The sequence below is a fragment of the Acromyrmex echinatior genome, chromosome 18 (assembly GCF_024713525.1).
Source record: "Acromyrmex echinatior isolate Ae372 chromosome 18, ASM2471352v2, whole genome shotgun sequence".
In the NCBI taxonomy this organism is placed as follows: Eukaryota; Metazoa; Arthropoda; class Insecta; order Hymenoptera; family Formicidae; genus Acromyrmex; species Acromyrmex echinatior.
The window spans coordinates 5,538,726-5,562,453 of record NC_141869.1 but is presented as its reverse complement, the minus strand read 5'-3'; the positions used below and the strand labels follow the sequence as shown (position 1 = coordinate 5,562,453).

At 32.5% G+C, this 23,728-nt stretch overlaps 1 protein-coding gene and 1 long non-coding RNA gene across 3 annotated transcripts in view; one reads left to right on the top strand and one right to left on the bottom strand.

The window, feature by feature from the left end:
- The window catches only part of LOC105144851 (nephrin), a 275,992-nt gene that overhangs the window by 64,417 nt on the left and 187,847 nt on the right, over positions 1 to 23,728 (bottom strand). For both annotated transcript variants that reach the window (XM_087415783.1, XM_011054062.2), the window contains one exon: positions 21,407 to 21,530. In XM_087415783.1, coding sequence (XP_087271909.1) covers positions 21,407 to 21,530 — 124 coding nt within the window. The remainder of the gene's footprint in view (positions 1 to 21,406; positions 21,531 to 23,728) is intronic.
- The window catches only part of LOC105144849 (uncharacterized), a 114,557-nt gene that overhangs the window by 71,259 nt on the left and 19,570 nt on the right, over positions 1 to 23,728 (top strand). The window lies entirely within an intron of this gene.

Sequence of the window (23,728 nt, the reverse complement as noted above, 5' to 3'; positions counted from 1 at the left end):
AATCGAATGTTAAATTGCATAAAAAGAATTTAATCTTAGAAAGTGGATTATTGAATAAAATTTTTATGATTTTAAAGTACTTTTATTATTCTATTAGTAAAAAAAAAAATATATTATACTGTAAAACAACGCATTAGTTATTTATTTAAAAAATGCAATGTTTTTCCTCTTTTATGTCAAATTCAAATAAAATATTAATACAGACAAAAAATTGGCAAAATAAATTTGGCAAAACAAGTATTTAAAAAATAATAATAAAAATAACAAAATTAATAAGTCTGAGTCAAAATATAGAGTAAAAATTCTTTTGCAACATTACCTACTTTTCTTTCTTGATTTTATGGGATTTATAATGGGATTGTTTTTGTAATTTAAAGGTTTGTAATAATAAAAGTGCTAAAAAATTTCAATATCTCATATTTTTGAATTTAAAATTTTTGTATATAGCAACTTTTGCATTTCGGTTATATGATCATATTTTTATAATACCTTTATCTTTATATAATAATGTATAATTATAATACTTTATATAATATTTGTATAAAATATATCTCGAGTTTAAATTTTACAAAATTTCGTAAAAATATACCTATAATGGAGTCTAGTTTTAAATTTTATCTTCGACATTAATTTGTGAGCTCTTTTTGTTTCTGTTTCTTTTTTTCTGTAACTCATTTCTCTAGACGAGGCTTTTATCAAGACTTATATTTTTTCGATGCCAGAACCGAATCCGGCTTGATACCGCTTTCGATTCCTCGCCGGATTTATCGTAAAATAAACTGCACCGAGACATATATATATATATATATATATATATGTATATATATATATATACACACATATGCGGGAAAAGTCGCTGCCACTCTCTGGTAAAGTCCAGCGTAGCAGAGATGCGTATTCGTGTGCTTGGAACTGCTCGTAAAGTCAAGCAGGAAACTTGTCGCGAAAGTCGTTCACGAAAGCTCGACTTCCGTGAAGCTTACTCTTTGTTCCCCTTCCTCTCTTGCGTTTTCTCTCTTTCGACGAACAGACTCGTATGCAACAACCGGGAAGACGGCCCGCAATTTTCCGGACGAGCGCGTCTCGTCGTACGTTTCTCGATTATAAGTCCTGACGATGTCGCACTGTATCGCGTGCGCGTACCTACATATTGCTTTGTATGCAATAGTGTGCAGGGGAACGTGTACATCGGTCTCCAGCGTGATCTACGACGGATGAAAGTTTCGGAGAATGGATGTAGGACCGCGCCACATCCGTAGCGTAATGATATTTCGCGCAGGAAATTCGAAAGATGACGAATGCCTCTTCAGCGAGCGGATTGTTGTGGCATTTTCCATGATACGTATGCGTATGGGTGGGGATGTGTGTGTGTGTGTGTGTGTGTGTGTGTGTGTGTGTGTGCATACGAGATGTTGGAATAATTAGAATTTCTACCGATAAACGCGAACACCATTTCCTCGCTGCTTTATCATCATCATGTCAAATCTGAATATTAAATTATTTAGGTATCTTAAGTCGATTTTCTTTAATCACAATATTGAAGATATATTATTTATAATTCAATATTTCAATTTTTAATATTAATCAAATTGATTGATAATCGAATCCCGGCTGAGGTATTTTTAGTAATAAATTATTTATAGATTAAATTATTTAATCTTTTCCTAATTCTCTTTCAACTACATGAAGAGTTAGTTGAACTAAAATTAAAATTGAACTACATAAGAAATAGAAATGGGCATTGATTTATTTTCAAGAAAAATAATCCTTGATAAAAGCGATAAAATAATCTTCGATTAAAGCGAAATATTTTAGTGTGAATTTATATATATTTTATATATATATATATATATATATATATAATTCTTCAAACTGCGCCGAAATCTGTTTCTGTCTTGAAACGGAATCATGAATATTAAAATTTATATTCTCACAGTTAAAAGCGCAAGATAAGATTTTATTTTAATTTAAATTCCCAAAACTTCAAATGTTGCAATGTTGATTATGGCTATGTTCAATTTAAGCGGTTACATATTGTAAGCTTAATTCCATCTTCCTTCCGCATATAAAGAGTGATAAAAATAGAGTAAAGTTTACAGCGTGTGAGCGTCAAAATCAAATGCAACCTATTAAATCTCTATTAAATCTGTCGCTCAAACCGTTTTTTATTTCAATTACATTGCAATATTTGAACGTCGAAATATCGATTTACAATGAGTAAAATCAAGAAACTTAAGTTTTTTTATTTAGATTAAAAATTGTGTAAATTTGTCTGAGTTGCAATCATCTCGACGCACGGTATAATTAAGCTTCCGCTATTTCCACGTAATTAAACTAAGTTAAATAGTAATTAACACGTTGCCGATCTTACGATAACTCGATTTCGATCCTCGTAATTAATACGTTGTCGATGTTATGTTTCGATTCCATGTACTCGGCTTATACTGAAATTAAAAATATCAGCCAGCCACGACAACCTCATTTAAACTCGCTGGCGAGCGCAGGTCTAACGAGCTCATCGTCGACCGTCAATCAATCAATAATCAATTGAATACTTCCTCGTTCGACAAACAATTCGCCCCGTGGCTTGAAGTGGCATCGACATTCGAGGTATCGAAACGTATCTCCTTTTATCCAGCGATGGACCGGATTGATAGGAAGCCGCTGAATCGAAACCCGAGATCGAATCTAGTCAATTAAAGTTCAATAGTAATTAAGCACGTTACCGACGCAACGTGAAGCCGCCGTTCGATGTCGAACTATACAACCACATAACCAACGATGAACTTCCACAAAGTCGACTAATCTCGACAAACACAATTCATTGTTCGTATGTCATTAGAAGCTAAATCAAATGTCGAGAATGTCTAATATGTAATATTTTCTTCTTAATTTTAAAATTATATGTCGGAAGCTTTTAAAATTTCTCATTGAATTACCTCTTCATAGTGTTATTCGTTCGCGAAGAAAGAGGTCTATTTTCTTGTCCGAGACAAAGATTGCAACATATACATACGGAAAGAATAACTTTGTTAAAGTATCTAAAAATTTTGCTAGATACAGATTTGAAAATAATTTTATTGGACTATCAAAAGAATTACATTTTAAAAAATATGAATGTGGATTTAACACCATGCGGTGTCTATATAATTTTAACTGTGTTGGTGTTAATGACAACATGAACATGGTGTGGATTTAAAATTTCGGATGTTTATATGAACACCATCATGGTGTGACTTTAAAATTCTTGATATTTACATTACTATTATGTTGTCAGGATTTAAAATGCCTGATATTTATACCAACACTATTATGATGTAGATTTAAAATTAGCAATGTTAAATCCATACATGTTGGAGTTCATATCAACAAGGTGAGAATCATATAAATACCGTATGATGTTAATCTATGTTTTTTAGAGTGAAGGAATTATAAGCATTGTAAAAAGTTTTAATATTCTAGCAGCCATGAACTTTGATCGTTCTACATAATTATTTTGATAGTCCAACAAAATTATTTTCAGATTTATATAGTAAATTCTCAAGTACTGAAGTTAGTCCGTGGGACCACGAAAAAAAAAAACAAAACGCTATATCTGTCTTTGTACTTTCAGAGACTGATTTATAACGGCTTGATCAATAAAACATAGATTTATAAAACTGCTGTATTTCTATTCCAGGTTTTATGAATCGAAGTTCCAGGAACCAACCTCAGTAAAAGCGCTACTATTTTTTACCTCATTACTTGAGGGTTAAATTTTCAGATATTTCAACCTTTCCATGTAACATTAGTCCTTACTTTCATTATTATACAAAACGATAAAAAGCTATCGAAAGTAAAGCGTACAAATTTTCGTGTAAATACAGAATCGAGACTTCGCAGCTCGTTCGCGTACGCGGCAAAATGGAACGACAAGAGTCGCGAGATTGAAGCAATTTCGATGGACGGCCACCCTGCGTACACTATTCCATTTGGAGACAGCCGAGCGTGCAGCGTGTACACATTGTGCTCGTGGCCGTGGATAAGTGCACGCTGCGTACGCGTCGCGACGCACGAATTTGTGTATACGCACACACATGCCCGAACTGAGTTGACCCGCGCGCGGTTCAACCCACGTCGATTAATCGGCTTCACCTCGAGTCGACGAACTAATCTGTTTACAATATACATGGTCGGATCTAATGGCCGGGTGGATCCGATCGGGCGACACGCGATACATGATTATATTCCGGAAGTTACGCCGCGCCATTCGCGTCGTTCCGCGGGAAATCGAATCGCGTCGGACCAGCTCGCCATCCGCTTCCACCTCGTTATTACGCGAAGCCGAATCGGATTAATAGCCACCACCGGACGGCACTGGCCCGGACATCGAACTAAATATAATTATCTGCGACGCGCATCGCGCGGTTGGCCGAGAGGAAGCGCAGCGGAAAACAAGAGAAAATTTAGCTGTACAAATAAATTAAACATATTTTCCTTAATCATCCTAACAGTAGGTCTATTAGAGCCACTCAATTATAAATCTCTTTGTCAAAAATGTAAAATCAATTTTCCTTATGTTACATCTGCAAATTTGGATTGTTTTTATTATTAGGTGTTGGAATTAATTCGTAGCGTTTTTTAATGAAAGAATGTTATTTATTTCACATGAGCATTAAAAAATACATTAATGAAAGTACTTCCCATCACTTGTAAAACGCTACGAATTAATTCCAACACCTAATAAAATATACTCTATCAAATATTAAAGGATCAAATTTAAATCAATTTCTTAAAGGTATAATAACATTTTGTTAAGTTTAACTTCTTGTATGTATTTAATAAGTAATAAATTAAATTTGAATTATACTCCATTGTTTAAATTAACATTGTATCGAATAGGATAGAAATGGCAATCTTTAGAAATGAATAAAATTGGATAATTTAATATTAATCGTGTACTTAATATTCATTCTTTTTTATACGAATTACCATTTTGGTTCCTCGAAATTAATTACTGCCTTTTAATTAACAAATTAAATTGGGTTTTACAGACTCAGTGTCTCACTACGTTACAGATTTTAACGCCAGCTTCGGAGCGTTAATGCACACACTATTAAAGTATGTAATTATAGTTAATTATACTCACAATTTTATTTTTAGTTATTTTTATAGATCGTTATTGGTCCTACTCAACATTCATTTAATTAAAACAATCGAGTTAAATAATTTAACACAAGAAAATGTATTAAATTGAACTCAAATTTACTTTATTATTCACTAAATGTATACGTTAATATAATTGTTTACTTTAAAACTAACTACACACTGTTAAATCTGTAGTGTCAAATTTAATTTAATTTAAGTCGCCGGCCCCTGCTCTTACTTAATATATCATTATTCTATACTAAAACAATGGCTAAATTTGAAACTATATAGTCTCAAATTTAAACATTGTTTTAGTATAAAATAACGATATTGAGTAGGAGCAGTGGCGACTTAAATTAGATTTAATTTAATACCATAAATTTAACAGTGCAGAAATTTACATCTTGACACAATGGAAGTTCAAAATAAAGTATTATTTATGTCAAAAGATTGGATTATCATTGTTTTCTTCATATCTAACAGGCATAGGTGACTGAAGCAAGTCAGAGAAATAGATACGCAAGATAATATGATTTATGCAAGTTGATTTTTAATTCTATGATAAAAAAGAGAATTTTGCAAGGATTCTTTGTAAAGATGATTAAAGGGAGGCTGGTGAAAGGAAGATAATTTTCGAGCGCCGTGCTGTATAACCGGCAATATTAATATTTGCACACACATACATACACACACACACACACATACACGAGAAAATTGAACAAGAGAGCCGAATATTATCTCAGCAATTAACTCGTTCCTGCACATGTTTTGACTTACACCGCGCAGCTTGCCTCGAAGTTTGGTTGTGGTAATTGCAGTATTTAGACATTATTGCGCAATAAATATACAGCTTGTCTCCTTTTCCGAATACCATCCCGACGTGTGCAGTCGAACTCGATGCATTCGCGAGAAAGTTGTTTCCTTCTCGTTCTAGCGGGTAACTTTTATGTGCGATTACGACGCGCGGGGTAATTAATTAGACGGTGATTCCGTGCTTGCAAAGTTCGGGCTTTCCTTGCGATTTCGCGGGAACGTGGCGCAAACAATCGCGGATAGTTATTTACATCGTTTCTTGTTTCGCGGCGACAGTCGCGCGCGACGTTAGTTATTAATTAGATGCCCACGCCGCTGCCGTTGTTTTGCCCTCTCTTTTGACACGCGTTTCCACATCCGTTCTCCGGCGCGGCGTTCTTAGACGACCCGAATTCGCGATTTACGATGGCTAACTTTAGTAACTACGTCTATTTTGCGCGCGCAAAATCGGCAGATTGCTGCCAGGAAGGGTGTATTTCGAGTTCGGCAATCCTCCGGAAGACTCCGACGCCCGATGCCAAATTCCCGCGGGAATTGCGTTATCCATTTACCTTCTTCAAGCTAATCCCATTCACTTTAATTCGTTATAATTAGTAAATTTAACGTAAGCGTCTTTAGGAGTCGAAAGACATGCCGTTAATATCAAAAGTAAACTCGATTCATTCTTCAACGATTCTTTTTAACATTTTGAATTAAATACTCATTGATTTATCCGTCTATGAAAAGAACGTTTTGAAAGTTTAATGTAATGTTGTGAAATGCTTCATAATATTATTGTACACACACACACACACACACACACGCACACGCACACGCACACGCACACACACACACACACATCATACATATGTATACATATATTTTTTTAATATTTATATTTTTTAGTATTAGAATATTTTATATATTATAGTTTTAACTGTATTTTATTCTTTTCCTTATTTTAAATTATTTATTTAAGTAAGAGAGGTTCAAAAGAGAGAATTCAATTAACTATAATAGACTGAAATTAATAATTAATGAAATATATTGTACTTTATGATATATATTTTTCACTGCATTTTTCGTGTACAAAATGCTTGGCAGAAAGAATAACATAAATGATAAAATTCTCATTAAATTTAAAGATAACTTCCTTGTATAAACTCACATTATCATCATTCATCATTTCTATCAAAGCTTGCTCTATAAATATTTCTTTATTATTAAATCATTTTCATATTCTTGCAAAATTTACAATATGATAAATTTTATACGACTGGATTTATGTATCTCGCAATTATTGGTAAATAATAAGTATTTCATAATTATTTAAAACAATAAATATTTATCTATACAAAAACATTAAAATGTGTCAACAAGTATATGTCTATAATATAGAGTCGTCAGCAGTTAACGAAATCAACATTTAGCTAACAGTGTAACTGTCAACTAACGGCCAAGATTCTATCAACCAGGCCAATTAATATCAACTAACTGCCTGTTAATACTTAGCCCAAGTTATCATTCAGTACTTAGCCAATAAGTTGTCAGTACTACACTAGATCCTGAACTGTGACAATGGATCCAACACTGGACCGATTGTAAAACCTTATATGGGGTACTTCGTGAGTTTTATATGAATGCATTCTTATATGCTTAAACAATATATTTTAGGATTCAGTATTGACAATAACTTATTCTTGCTCATCCTTTTCAGTTTAACAGATTTACGAAATGTTAAACTTATTTATAATGTTCATTTTCAATGCTTTTAATTTGATATGTACATATATGTACATATTTCTACTCTTATTTATATACCTTATTTATGCACCTAACATAATTTTCTGACAGATTCATTATCCTGAATTGAACGAAAATATAATGTATCTCTCACTCCTCTACACGATGCGCAGCAGCGGAGTTGTGTTACGTATTTTAACAAGTTACGTCAAACTGCAGAATGCAAAAATATTCAAATTATGTTTAAAATAATACAATATTTAAAAACATTGTTGTGAGCATGTCAGATAATTCTAAATATACGATTGCGTAAATATACAAAGAAATAATAAGATAAATAATAAATTACTCATACCCTAGTTGTTCCACTATTGTTCGAGATCTTTCAATCTTCTACTCCTCATAGCACTAACATACCGTTCACTTGCGAAAATGATGTTAATTACAATCGCGCGATACTTTGTTGTAAGGCATTATGATGATGTTAATCGTATGTGACGTATCTTATTATAAGATTAACGCGAGGTGATAGCTAAATAGCTAAGTGACTTTGAGCCAACAAGCTGATTATTAATTGATCATAGAATGGTTTAGTATATTGAGCTATCGCTACTATTTCGATAGGTAATACGATATGCAGAGCAATTTGCGTCGCTACCTGCCTGTTCAACTGTCTTTGCTCGAATAACGACGCGGCGCGATGGTGACTTTAATAGGTTTGTTTTCTGTAGTTAAACTAATTACTTTGAAACTTAAAGTAAGATAGATATATATTTGATATTTGGCAAAGCGAGAAAGAGGTCTAGTGCAGTTCTAGTAGTAAGAATAAAAAATATACCTATTGTGTACATTGAGTCACAAACGAATGTCAAGTGTCGGCTGCTTGTTCAATGAATTTTTTACCTATGCCGAATTATTGTACTCTTCATATTTCGAATTAATTTCAATAAATAAGTTGATACCATACTATGATATTTTTATATTTTTGTATCATGGACTCGTCAAATAACGATTAATTGAACTTGATATTGAGAATATTTTAAAAATTTAATAAAAATATAACATAAATTTCATATTTCGAAAGAGATGCAATTTGAATTAAACACGTAAATTATTTAATATTATTTTAATAATAATTTTGTTGATTGAATGGTTTAAAGAAAGTTGATTAATTGTTCTTAGGAGATATTAAATCTAATGTTTAAAATAAAATTGAAAATTAAAATTTATATTTAATTAAAAAGTATTGTAGATTAATATTTATTACATAATTTCTTTTAACTTTTTTTACTTACAAAAAGAATATAATAGTGATTTTAATCAATCAAAAAATCACCACGAAAGATGATGACCTAATTTTTTTCTAGTAGTATATTACAATCTATATAAATTATAAGTTCAAGTAGTGTTGACAGATTGATTGATCGTATATGTGTTTAATCAGTGCACACGAATCATTAACCTAAGGGATCTGCGCGTTATTTCATCATAGTCTAAGAGCACACAAAAGTTCGTTGCAAAATGCGCTCTCCGCTTTCATGGCGATAAATAATCATACGAGACCGACCGCGAACATTTATCGCGAACTGTGATTTGTGGAGGACCACTGGGGGACAGCGCAACGGGGGAGGAGATGGAAATGGGGAGGTGGTCGAGAAATCATTTTTGTCGGCCAGAAAAACTATTTTTTTTTTATACTCTGCAAAAGATTCATTTCGCCTAATCGATTTTCCACCGACAGCCCCGGGACTATGCACATTTTTACTTTTACTTTGCCGCGATGATATATAAATACGACAGCGGCATTCTATTTTTCTTTTCGATTAATTCACGCGGCGGGACTATCTCAGCGGAAATTCTATCGTGAGTTTACCACGATATTTTACTCGGAAGATTGGAAAGTTACGAATACAGACAGCGTATAAAAATGGAAAAGTATTTGCTTTTCTTTCCCTTTTCAATCGTAGATATTAAAAATAAAAAAAAAATTAGAAAAATTTTCGATATCGAATAGCTGTGGGTGACCACATCGAAGAATAATTTTCTTCAGGTATAAAGTGTATTAAAATAAAAAAAATAACTTCACTTGCTTCCTTTATTTAATCCATATTTTAATAGTGGATAATAATATACTCTTCTTTCATAATAAATATTTATCTCTGTTTAATAAAGAAAATGCACTCTATACTACTAGATATCAAAGCAATAAAAATCCTTAAATTAAATAAAGTTATTTTTAACTCTCATATATCAAATGATAAATAAATGTATTTCTGTGATTAGTTTCAAAAGGTATGGTCCACTTAGTACTACAAACATTTCGGAACATTTGATTGATCAATGAGAAAAAAGAATTTTAATGGACCAATCAAAAAATGTTATAAACTCTTCAAAACATTAAGTGCATCGCAAGTAACATAAATGTTGTCTATATTGACATACGCATTTAATAAATAATAAACTAAATTTAATAAAATACATTTTTTTTACTTCAAATTTAACTAATACAATAGAGTTACATTGTATTAGTTAAATTAACGATAACTTAAGAGCAATGGCGACTGATAGAAATAATTAGATTCAAATTATATTCTCTAAAAATGAATTAGTATATTGTTACCGTAGATTCAATATGCAGAAATCGTAACTTCTAAAAGTAGATCAATGTATTATTACTAAAAAATAGTAAATATTCGTTGATGACTATATCAATTGTAAGAGAAGTCACTGATTTCACTTTTAGAGAATATAGACATATAATTTTTAGTTGAGTAATTTTTAATCATTTTAGCATTCTAAAAAATATCGATGTGAATTTAACCATGCAGATCTATGTATATAATTCTCATAATATTGATGGTGTAAATATTAACACTATCATGGTATGGATTTAAAATCCCTGATCTTTATAGCAATAGCGTGAATTTAAAATCCATGATATTAAATCCAGATTATAAGTATAGTCATCACATGATGTTATACCCACACCAATGTTATTTAGAGTATATAAGTTACCATTGCTCCTACTCAAAATGTTAATTGACATTATGAATTTAATGGTGTAGGCACTTGACATTCGTGGTGACCATTCTCATACTGTTTACAGGAGCAATTTCTCTTTCATTTCAGACGATTCATTCGAGATAATGATGGCAAGTAAGCCACGTGGCTTCATTTAAAGTAACGTTCATTTATATAGAAAGCACGCGTGCTCGGCTGCAATTGCGGATATTCCGTCCGTGCGGTCGCACGAACGTACCATGCGGCCCGGACCGTCCGGTAATGGACGGGCGGGAAATAGCTTTCCGGTAAATGAACACGCGCTATGCCCCCGCATTCCGTCCCGGACGACGATTCTCGTCCTCGTGCGACCGAACAGATCGTTAACCACGTGACACGGACGATGCCGTCGACCTCCTTCCTTCCGTTTTCTCCACCGCGCACTGAGTGCACCCTGCATCCTGCTTCCTTCCGTTTCGTCATAAACTCACTGTCTGACCGCGGCAATCCTCACTGTGATTTAAATTGTAATTTCGAAAGCTTGTTCCGCGCGTCGTCAGTAAAATGTTGACCTAAAGTACCTTTGTATCGGAAAGTATCCCTTTTTATTCTAGGTATATTTAAACACAACTTCATAACACGATTTAATACCGATCTAATAACGACGGCATATTATGGAATTTACTCTCTGATTTTTAAAGTGAAATCTATTTCTAAAACAGTCTATTTTAAAACATTGTCATTATTGAAAAAGAGTGAAAAATTTGCATTCTTGAATCGCAGATTTTCACTCTTTTTTTTTGAAATGAGATTTTATATTTTTGGAGATTCATTCCAAGAGTGTGAAATCTCATTTAAAAAAAAAAAAGAATGAAAATATATCAGTCTTATTCAAGAGTACAAATTTTTCTAAAAAAAAGAAGTGAGATTTCTTTCCTTTGAAATGAATCTCACTCCAAAAAAAAAGAGTGAAAATCTGCTACTCTTATTCAATAGTGCAATTTTTCACTCTTTTTCAATAGTGGCAGTATTTTAACTTTTTAAAAGTGAGATTTCACTCCAAGAAATTCAGAGAATACATCTTAAAAATTTTTTATTTTTAAAATACATTTGAAATTATAATAAAATCAATATCTATTATAACAGATACTCTGCAACGTTATATGTAAAAAAAGCAATGGCAACTCAAAATAAAATTTTATTGTTTTTAACTTTCATGTGTGTCAAAATGGAAATTAATCCATTTCTGCTAGTTGCAAAATAAATAATATTAACATTGTTTACTTTGAAATTAAGTATACAGAACTAAGTAAATAATAAATTAAATTTAAGTCTCGTTAGTATATTTTCTTGAATTAAATTGTTTAACTCCATTGTTTTAATTAAATTAAGGATATATTGAGTAGAATTACTGACTTACAAAAATGATTAAAAAGTCACTTAAATTGAATATAATTTAATATTACAGATTTAACAATGTGAGACTACAATGTATCGAATCTTTCTATATTCCACTTATTATAAATGTTTTCTTTACTTGTAATATATATAATATATGTAAAAATATCAAAATTAATTAATGTTATTATTGCATGTTTCAATTTACGATAATTCAAAAATAAACGCAAACTTTTTAATGAGATATAATAAGTACAAAAAGTTCGAATCTCGTAAACCGATGAACTTTGAATTTCTCAGTTAAAGTTCCCTTCATTATTACTGTAGATTAATTAGGATAAGTTGAGAATGAATATATCAGACAGGGCTAATATCACGGTAGATTTATTTTCACGCGTCGTCGCCGATCAATTGACGTTCGAGTAAATCATTACCTACACTCACTCCTTCCGGGAGTAACAGGAGTATTCTAAATTCTACCTACTAGCTCTCACAACGAGCACTAGATCAAGATTGTGGAATTATCGCGCTTGAAATTCCCGCACGCGACACGAGTTATTAAATTCTTCGATTAGATGGAGACGGGGATATACAAAAAGCTTAACATTGAGCTCGTGCTCGAGCAACGGACAGTTTGTGGCCAGCCACAGGTGGGCAAACCATCCCTCTTTGGTCCCCGATGATCCCTCACGAGATCTTACCCGTGAGATATTAGTCAATCGATCAGCGTAAAGGGCCTAAAAAACTCCGACTTTTTTAAAGAAATATCTCACGTTCTCTTCATTACAGTAAAATTATACAGATACGGTATGTATATATATTTCTTAACTTTTAAAAATATAAATAAGCATGGAAAGAAAGATTTATTATTGAAGTATTTAAAAATTTAGTTATACAGGATACAGATTTGAAAATAATTAAAATTATTAAAATTATTAAAATAATTATGTAAGACACTCAAACTATTTGCTAAAATATCAAAACTTTTTGCAGTATTGTTATCAATGCTTAACATTTTACATAATTATTATTTTGATGGATCATAATAAAATTATTTTCAAATCTGTAATTAGCTAAATTTTTAGATATTTCAGCAAAATCGTTCCTTCCGTGTGACATTATAGTCAGATTTGATATATGATTTGGCACAAAATAAAAGTTGTTTTCAAATTTCTACCGAGAGACAATGTGACATTTACTGTCATCAATTTACGGATACGCGGATGTGTTCTAGATCGACTAAAGGCGACGAAAAGCCTCACTTTCAATTAATTTGGGTTTCGGGGCATCCTATTATGTGCATTACGGCATTACAACGCGAATTCGAATGAGCAAGCGCGAGGCTGTGTCTGACGAAGTACGCGCCGTTACCACTGCCGCCGACTCGAGCCTGACGTTGATAGATTCGTCGTTGTACCATTAGGTAGGATAGACTGCGCAGTTATGGGATGCTTTATTACAATAATGGCCGCCCATTTTCCCGATGAACGACCTGAGTTCGCCTGCGGTTACGTGGGATACGAATGTCGATGTTCAGAAACTACGGGTATCGATACCATTAGTCATGCTAAACTTGAAAAATTCGTATCGGTGCTATCAAACTTTTTACACGTCACATTCTAGTACAAGCAAGAATACTGGTTGCAGATAACGGATTCGTTACTTTAAAAAATAAGAATCGATGTTATCCGTTAATCTTTAGAAAAAACAAAAAATTTTGTTAGAGACGAGAATATTCTTAAATACTGTTAGTTTATATTTATTATTTGCTATTAAATGCTTTCTTAAATAAGAAGCTTTTTACACATGTTACATTTTTTTTGTGTTTAGGAAATTGAATGATTCATTCATTATTTCTGAAAGAATTCGTATTAAAATCATTGCTGATCGTTCAATGGATTTTTAAATAGCTTGAAATTGCAAAAATATCATATTTATTTCTATTTACCCTTATTTTTTTGTACTATCGTGACAAAGACCATCAAAACAACGTCAATATTCGCGGAGTACGATCAAACGCAAAAAAATTCAACTAAATAGAAAATGTCAACGAATCGAAATAACTGAAAATGCAATTGCCACTTCAATTATATGAATAATCCGAAAGTCGTTTAGAGAATCGATCAGTTTTTCGATCGTTCGTTAAACGAATATCGACAGTTCTAGTTGAAATGCATTTATAAAAATTTCGCCACACGCTCTTTGTGACAAGATAATGGATTTTACTTTGTCGTAATTTTATATCGTTGATCAAGGACGATAGGCGTTCGTTCAACCACTGTTTTTCGCAAACGTTTTAAATTATTGAGTTTCTATGACGCGAACTGCGCTTTTATTGTAATTGCGGCCGTTGCACATGCTTTTTGATCCTACAAATTAAACGTTGTGGTCTACACGATAGCAAATGTATTTTTTTTTTCTAAAAGCCACGATCAATATTGGTCGCCAGATGAAATATATATGTCTCTCTAAAAATAATATATTTTACTTGGATAACCTTTTCCGAATACATTTCTTCCTCTCGTGTGATCTTTCATTTTAGTCCGATTTTATTTATTTTTTTATCTAATCGCGCATTCTGGTGCTTTATGACGAGGTACTAAAAAATATTTGTTTCGCTATTTATATGAACTATTTAAATTATTCCACTGCAATCATTTCGATATGTAATAAAATGCTTTTATTTATATACATACATATTCGAACTAGCTATTGAGAGACCAGTAGTGTAATATGCGTAACGTTGCATTTTTCACAGGTATACGTTGAATGGCGCGTTTATAGCCCAATCATAATTGCTATTCGTTACTGCGCGATGTTTAATTAGCACGGAAGTATAAGGCGATTGCCATTTGGAACCTGTCCAAAGTTGTTATCCAGATCTCGCACGTTTTCAGTACGTCGTTACAGTATACGGCAAGCAATATCATGCAAATCTCGATTTCGTTGCAATTGTATCTTCCAAATAATTGAATTTGAACAGAATACCGAAATCTGACGTGATTCCTCCAATTTTATCCTATTTAAACATTATCTCTCTTTTAGTAAGATTAAATTGTGATCTGTTCCATTTGTTGATATTTAACGTTTAATGTAGTAGAAGCGAAATATATTTTGTGTTTCAGAATAAATTTTTAGCGTTTTAGTTTTAAAATACAGACTTAAGACGTTTATTTACCCTCGAAACTTACTCACCACTTGTCGGACTAAAATTATGAAGCGGGGGGAAATTTGATAAACGTGAGAGGCGAGAGATCGAATCAAATTTCATTTCGCCGTGACATTCTATGCGCCGCCAACGTGAAGTCATAACGAAAGCGCGAGGAGGAGTCGACTAACGAAAACGAATTTTATTTCGCGTTCGTATCCTCTCGGAGATAAACTCATTTTATGAGCGGGATAAATAGAAAAATCCGCATCGCGTTGTTTTCTCGCAAAAGTATGTCGTATGATATAAGCAAAGTCGCGGTCGAAAGTTTGGTCGTATCGCCAGGGATTTGTTGTTGAATAAACTGTATTATTAAGTTACATATGTATGTATTTATATATCATTCAACTCTTAACGAGTGTTGTTATCAATTGATATGGCGTATGCCAAAAGATTATAGGAAAGAAATTTAGTTTTTTTAGTTATTAAAGTATCTAAAAATTTTATAACTAGATACAGACCTAAAAATAATTTTATTGGACCATTCAAATAATTACGTAAAATGCTCAAACATAATGGATAATGCAAAAAGTTTTGTCATTCTAGCATCTTGAGCATCTTACATAATTAATTTGATAATTTAATGAAATTATTTTTAGATGTACATCTAACTAAATTTTTAGTTACTTCAGAAAAACCACGGTATTTTTTCCGTACACAAAAAATATTACGACATTTAGTTTATTGTTATAAATAAAATCAGATCTTATTATTATACACATATAATACGATGATTTGATTGTAGTTTGAGACTATTTATACACTTGTAATTTTTTGTCAAAGATCGTTCATTATAATAGTTTTCTTAAATTTTATTAAAATATAAACTTTTTTTTTAAATCGAGAGTTCTGTCGAAATTATTATAAAAGACTTTTTTATATTAGATACAGTGAGTTCATGTAGGAATATGTTCTAGCATTGAAAACTGATGTGTAACGAGAGTTTTGATTTCTTTGACGGTAGCTGTCACGTGTAGCTTGCTGTCAAATGTCAGTTTCTGAGATAAACAAAAGGGAAATAACGCGATTGCGTCGGACAGTTGTATACGTCGTTTGCATCGATAATATTCCTTGTGGCTATAAAAACGTCGCCGTGAATAAAACTATTCCGTATGCAAAATAGTCATCCCGATAAACTGATGTATAAAGGAAGAACAAAAGATCCTTCATCCCAAATATGCATTAACGAGATAAAATTAATGAGATAGAAAATTAAAACCTGAAGCCAATGCCTTTGGCTTTTCAAATCTTTTGAAGTTTTTGAAACCAGAACTTTTCAATTGTAAAACGAGTAGGGGAGAATGGGGAAATTGTGAACATGGGGTAAACATAAATGATACTATTACAGTATCTAATAGAATACTACTGCGTATTAGAGTGATAACCTCTCATTGTCAGTGATAGTCTGATATTTAGTGCCGCACTGTAACATGTGACCATAGAATGCACAAGCCGTTTGAAATAAATATTGTTATATAGTTTCGAGGATTTTGATGTTGGAAAAATGAGAGAATTGTGAATAGGTTAAGAGGAAAGTTAAATAAAACCGACGATTATTTATCAACTGTAGAAGTCTTATTTAAACGATACTTTGCTTTAAATTACAGTAATTAATTATATATGTATTATTAATATTGTGATTTTAAATAAAAAACAAAATCAATTCGGTATTGCCTGGCAGCGACTAATTCTAAACGGCAAAAGTTTTGTTTTGATTTAAAATTGTAATTTATATTAATAATACTATACAAATATAATTATTGCATTTTAAATAACTGGAGTATCTTTTGAATAAAGATTTTTATAACTGATAAATAAATAATTGTTGCCTTCATTTCATTTTTCTCCAACACAGGAAAAAAAATTTGTTGGCGTCTCTAAAAACTCCACTGATTCAGCAAATCTACAGTCGCGTAATATACGGCCAGCCAGTTTTCTATGTTAAAGTAGTAAAATAACACAGCTTAATAAAATTAATGAATATGAATAATCATATTTGTTATAATAGTAGAGAAATTAATATAGCAAATTTAATAATACAGCAAAAATGACTTTCTATGAAAATTAATATATAGATCAACATTTTTAACAAAACATGCTGGCTAAGATGGCGCGTGCTTTTGGTGCTGTAATAAAGAAAACATATTACATTAGCAATTTTCATTGTAGCAAAGATTTAGCTAAATTAGCAATGATAATTGCTTACAGACATGATTTCTTTCTATAAATGTTGAATTCGTGCAAGCTATAACTTTGCTGAGCCACTAATCTATTTTTTCCGTGTTCGCAGTTCCCTCACTCTTTCTTAGACGATTTTTTTTAGTTTTCTTAAAGATCTTTGAAATACTTTGCCCGAGATCGCTTGATTATGTGCGATTTGAAAGAAATATATATTCTCCCATAAATCAATGAGTCAACTCGCGTGTTAGCTGGATCCTCGAGGATTCCTTGCGGCTGCGCCGGTGGCGATTAACCATCGGGCTAATGCCAAATACCTACACATAACATCGGATGCGAGGATAATATCGGATGCATCGTGCGGTCGATCGAATGGGCAGCCGTAAATAAACGGATAACGATAGCTCTCGTATCTCCGCGGTGCGAGCGTGAACAGACGTTCCCGAATCCGCGTGTTTACGCACAACGGATTGGATAGTTATGTAATTTCGAGATGGAGGCGAAGCGGCCAAAGCGATATTGAATCACGTGGAACTATGGAGAGCCATATGAGCGCGAAACGAGAAACTCGTACTTTCATTATCTTGTACTATCGCACCAGCCAGATACGAAATATCTTGCATTTAAGATCGTGATTACGTGAAAAAAATACAATAGTTTTTATAATAATACTCTATTAAAAGTTGACAAAGAGTGTGTAAAAATAATTATGAAATAAATTCGAAATGAGAGTAAACCAAGAGAGAATTAATATTACCGTATATTAAAATTCGATATAATTATTATAATTAATTTCAATGAAATCGTCCAAATTCGTTATTAAAATTAATTTAATTGATATAGAATGTTTCCTGTTCCCCCGAGATGATTTGCTATAATAGAATAATGGAATTGAGTTCATTAATTTGTAAACTGATTTTAATTAATTGCACTTAAGTTCTAAACTTAATGTTCATATTTTATATTGCAAGATAAAATAAATATATCTTTTATGACTTGAAGATACTTTCACGACGCGGGATAAAATTTAAATCTCTTAAAATTGTGAACGAAAAGAGTCTTGTTATACTGCTATGTTGCAAAGGTTTTACATGGCGTGAGGCTTTTCCATTTTATCCTTTTAATTTCGAAACCGGTCGCCTAAGTAAGCGTGTTACTTTTGCGTACTCTCACTAGCGCATCCATGCATCGCGCAAGCTATCGGAATCGAATTAATGTCCCTTTACGTTCGCGCAAGGACACTTCAAACCGGTACAACCAATCCAAATTGTTACGCCGCGGCTCAAAGGATCGTTTCGGGCCCTTGAGCAAGGCCCGCCCTGATGACGTTCTCTATACGATCACCAGAGCTGAAACGACGTTTCACTAATATACTTTAACTTTCGGAAAACGTAATTGTCGACGATATTGCTTGATGAAATCTTCTTGAATAATTGACTAATTCGACATTTCAATTAAAGTCGCGACAGTTTTTATTAAAATCATGAGATTTAATGACCATGTTATATATATTTGCAATATCTCCAGAAAAAAATTTGTTATTTCTAAAGAAAAAATATTATTAAGTGATAAAAAATAATTTAAATCAAAATTGTAGAATAATTTTCTGGTCTAATTTACTCAAAGTTTCTCATCATAGTTTTTATTTTAATTAATTTAATCTTAACTTTAATCAATTTTATATGACAAATTTTATATGACATGAAAAATGACTTTAATATTATACTTCTATAAAAGAATACACGATATTTATGTGATACAGTTTTTATAACCGATTTCTACTTGTTTCTCAGAATGGAATTTCTTGCAGTTTCGTGTAAAAATAGTGTTTGCACGATTCCCAAGTCCGAGCATCTAGTATTGGTTTCGATAGCGATACTGTCCACGTACTACTGCACGTACCGGCGATCTTATAACGGCGAAAGTATCAACTACGGTTATTTCCAGCTGTTTACTTCCACGCCGCGTGGTCAACGCAAGCAATTACACTGTGCAAAGTTCAGTCTCAGCTGCTCCAATTTGCACTCAGCAACAGGAAGGAGGCTGTTACGTGCAGAGTGGATAGCGAATGCCTACCCTTTTCGAAACATTTGGTGTAAGTGCTCTCCCCCCCTCCCCCTCCCTCTCTCTTTCTTCTGTGTAATTTTCTGCGGACTTCCGGATATAAATTAGAAAACCGAAAGCTTGTGTGACCAAACGGAACTATTTGGAAATTATATAATTTGTTTTTCCGAGAAATATTATTTTGCGATATTGCTTTAATTTTCTTAAAGAAATGTCGATTTCGAGCTGAATAGAGAATTGATAAAATTGGGAAGAGAGAAATGAATTATTAAATGATTGACAATTCGCCAATTTAGTATTTATTTATATATATAATATTCAACATTATATATATTTATATAATACGTTATTTTTAATATATATTTTAAATTCTTGTGAAGAGAGAAAATTTATTGCTATTCAAAATTTCCATTTTAGAATTTACATCTTAATTTCCATACAAGTTTCAAAAACAAAAGAGAACGATCAGGTAATTATTTATGGTTCACTATAACATTTTATCACGGTTGGACCGTTCATTATACCATGTTGTTCTGTAATACCGCTTAACGTTTATTAACGTTTAATAACGTTTACAGCTCGGCCCGATGTTCAACGTTATCTGATAGTCTTGTACTACACCCATTTAACTTTTTAATGGATAATGAACCTGTTATCATGTCTCCCATCCCATAGATATTTAAATTTGTTGGCTAATTTAACAGACTTTATTTTTGCCTGATTATTACCATGATTTCGGTATCATAAATGACAGTGTTTTCCCATAGGGAGTTGATTCAGCCAATTTTCGGGAAACATATCTCTTTACATAGCCATTTTATAATACGATCGGTATACAATGGATAAATATGTATTTAGCAGTGTGCATTTGAGCTAAAACAGCGACAAATAATTTGCCAAACTTTAACTGATGGCTAATTGTAAGTAATATAAACAATTGATCACTTAATTTCTGAAATTAGTACAATATCCCTAAAAATATGCATATGTGTGTATTATATGTATTGTTATAATGTATGTTGTTCTATAAACACGTAATATTCAAAGTTGGATTAAAACGATATATAAAATTCATTAAAGATGTTAATTTAGGTATCAAATGTATTTTTATAAAATCGTACTGCTTTTCTTTCGATTCTTTAATTTCTTCACTTTGAAAATGATTGAAGAAAGATATATATATATACATATATATATATATATACAAATATATATATATATATATATATATATATATATATATATATATATATGCGTTACAAGCACTACTGTCTTTTATAAGGATAACAAAGAGAAACACTCTTGTTTAAAAGCAACCACGTGAGCTTGTTATTCGAATTCGTTTGAATGAATTCCAATCGTTTACCCGAGTGTTTGTCATGAAGAAAATTTCGTGCCAGCTTTTAAGAGAATTTATCGGTATAATCGGATTCGTTCTTTCTCCCGGCGTGATAATTAGCAAGAATCATTATACCGACTGGTGCTTAAAATTCTTACCCGCATCGAATTATCAATTTTCAATTATTGGAATACACTGAAAACATACAAGGGTTCTCGCAATCATTCGTTCTTTTTCTAACGACGACGATTAAATTTTATAAACATTTGAAAAAAGAAATTTGTCAATATAAAAAAATGTGGTAAATATCATTTTCAAGAATGCTCGTAATTGATTCACATTCGATACCGCGAAATCAATAAAATAATTTTTTGAAATTAATATTTTTTCGTAGTCTTGCGGTATATATGTATCTGACTACATTTATATGTATAGTCCAGTGATATATGTATACGTATCTGGTTGCAGCGGGAACATTATTCGTATCGTGACGCAGCCCATTTCGCGAATGCGCGAGTCACCATCATATTATCAACCATCATTCGATCTGTACTTACAGTGCACTTTCAGCTTCCATCGGTCCTCGATACTGGCATCCGGCAGCTTCGGATTCTCGGCACGACACACCAGAAACTTCCCCTCGTCCTCCACCGTCGGCGTGAATTGCAGACTCACGCCGTCCTGCAATTGCGAATAGCAGTCATTCGTCTTTGCTCCTTGCTCGGGATACTGATTTATCAGAAGTTCTAGAGAACCTTGCTTCGCGCCCTTTAAATGGATCTCAACACGGTTGAAATTTTCAATAATTCTTTTTACATTTATCGCTACTGATTAATCGTAATTGGAATATAAATTCGGATATATCTGTGTTAGATATGCAATGTGAAAATATAAAATTATAATATAATTATCGCACGCTCACTCATATCATTATTAATAATAATAATGTAACATAAAATAAGTTTAGAAATATTAGAAATATTAGATACATAAATGTAATTCCTATTTTATCGGATAATCATTAATTCTTTTTAACGCGTCATATTATAAATATAATCATAATAAATAGAACTTTTATAACTTATAATTATATCGAATTTTATGTTGCAATTTCAATTATTTTATTATACTAATTTATGTCTGTTTCGCATTTTAAACATCGTCATTTTTGCTGATATTATCTTATTATAAAGATTACAGTCAGGACGAATTGCAACACAAGCGTCAAAAATAAACAATTTCATAACGTTCCTGTGTTGTATTTCAATGTTTCCCCTCTCCCGTCTCTCTCTCTCTCTCTCTCTCTCTCTCTCTCCCCCTCTCTCCCTCCCTCTTTCTCCTTCCGCAAAGGTAAAATTGCGGTCGCGCCGCATTTTTTGTTTTATCATCTCACATAACTACTAGCAGCTCACGCTGTTTACGAGACTTTAAACACGGCGCCGAACAGACCAGCAAAGCGTACGTTTTATCGTAACAGCGAGACCGTACATTTTTCAAACGCGAACAATGGACGCGTGAAATGTTAAAATAAATACGTGCGTTTTCGTTTCCAGAAATGTGTGACCGTATTTGCTCTTGTATACGGTCGCGGTCGCGCTCGCGAAAATCCCGGAGTCGAAAAGTTACGGGATATAGCGCCGTTTAAGCATTATTATTTTCGAGGCTTTTTCACCTACAGTTACATTCGGGGTCACCGCATGCATCATCCGCGATCTTTATATATTTTTTTTACAACTCGATTCTCTCGAATTTTATGACGATCCTTTTATCGTTTGGGTTCCACCAGAAACGCTCCTCTTTGAGAGTTCATGAAATCGATAGCGGAGCATTCGATGATTAGGATTCCGTCGGAAGATGCAGGGAAATAAGTGCGATTCATGTACGACAGAAATGCGACATAATGATTTTTGGCCATAATAAAATTGATTTAACGCAAATTGCGAAACTGCACTGAATTCCGGTGACTAAACGCGACTGTTCCAGGTATTAATCTTCGTCCCATAAAATTTCCATGACAATCGAATCGTTACCACGAGGGAATTCGCGTAATGCTTTCTTAACTCGCATGGATTTTCCTGCCGAAGGAGGAAAAGCCGAGGAAGAGCCGAGGTAGCGAATACCCGATTTTTCTCATCGAGAAAAATCGACTACGTCATTGCATTAATGACGCTCCATCGATTCCGATTCCCAGATGAAATTTTCACTCTCATCGTGTAGGAAAAGGAACGCGCTCTTTCAACCAATTTTATTTCTCAATTTATACGTCACGATCGAATTTTTTTACAAGCTGTAAATTATTTATTAATGATATTATTATTAAAGCACATTATATCCTCGATATTACTATTGTCATTATGTAAAAGCAATTTCGTAATTAATCTTATGCAGCGTACATTAATCTTACATAATTATATTATACACAATTCGGTAAATTAGAAAGCATTAAATTATATATTTAAATTAGACCATTACCTACTGTTATGTATTAATTTAAATGTATCCCGAATTGCAAAACCAATGCGATTAACAGAAATAAATGCAAACAATGTGCTCTGTGAGCGAAAATTGATTACTTATAAATTTTTAATAATCGCGGAAGTTTTGTCATTACTGCACGCAGAGAAAAATTTTCCTGCGTATTACTTCTCTATTTCTTGAACTTTGAGATTAAGGCTTCAATAAATCATCGATAAAAGCTTCAAAAAATTTGGTTATAAAGTTGACAACCGTTACGAGTGTTTTATACACGAAACTATTATTTTATTTAAAAAAAAAAAATTTTCGATACAACGAAATCGATATTGTTGTACCTAATTACTGTCTCATCGCGAGAAAAGAATGACAAAAGTGCAGAGCGCGTCGTAAAGTATCTCAGCGTT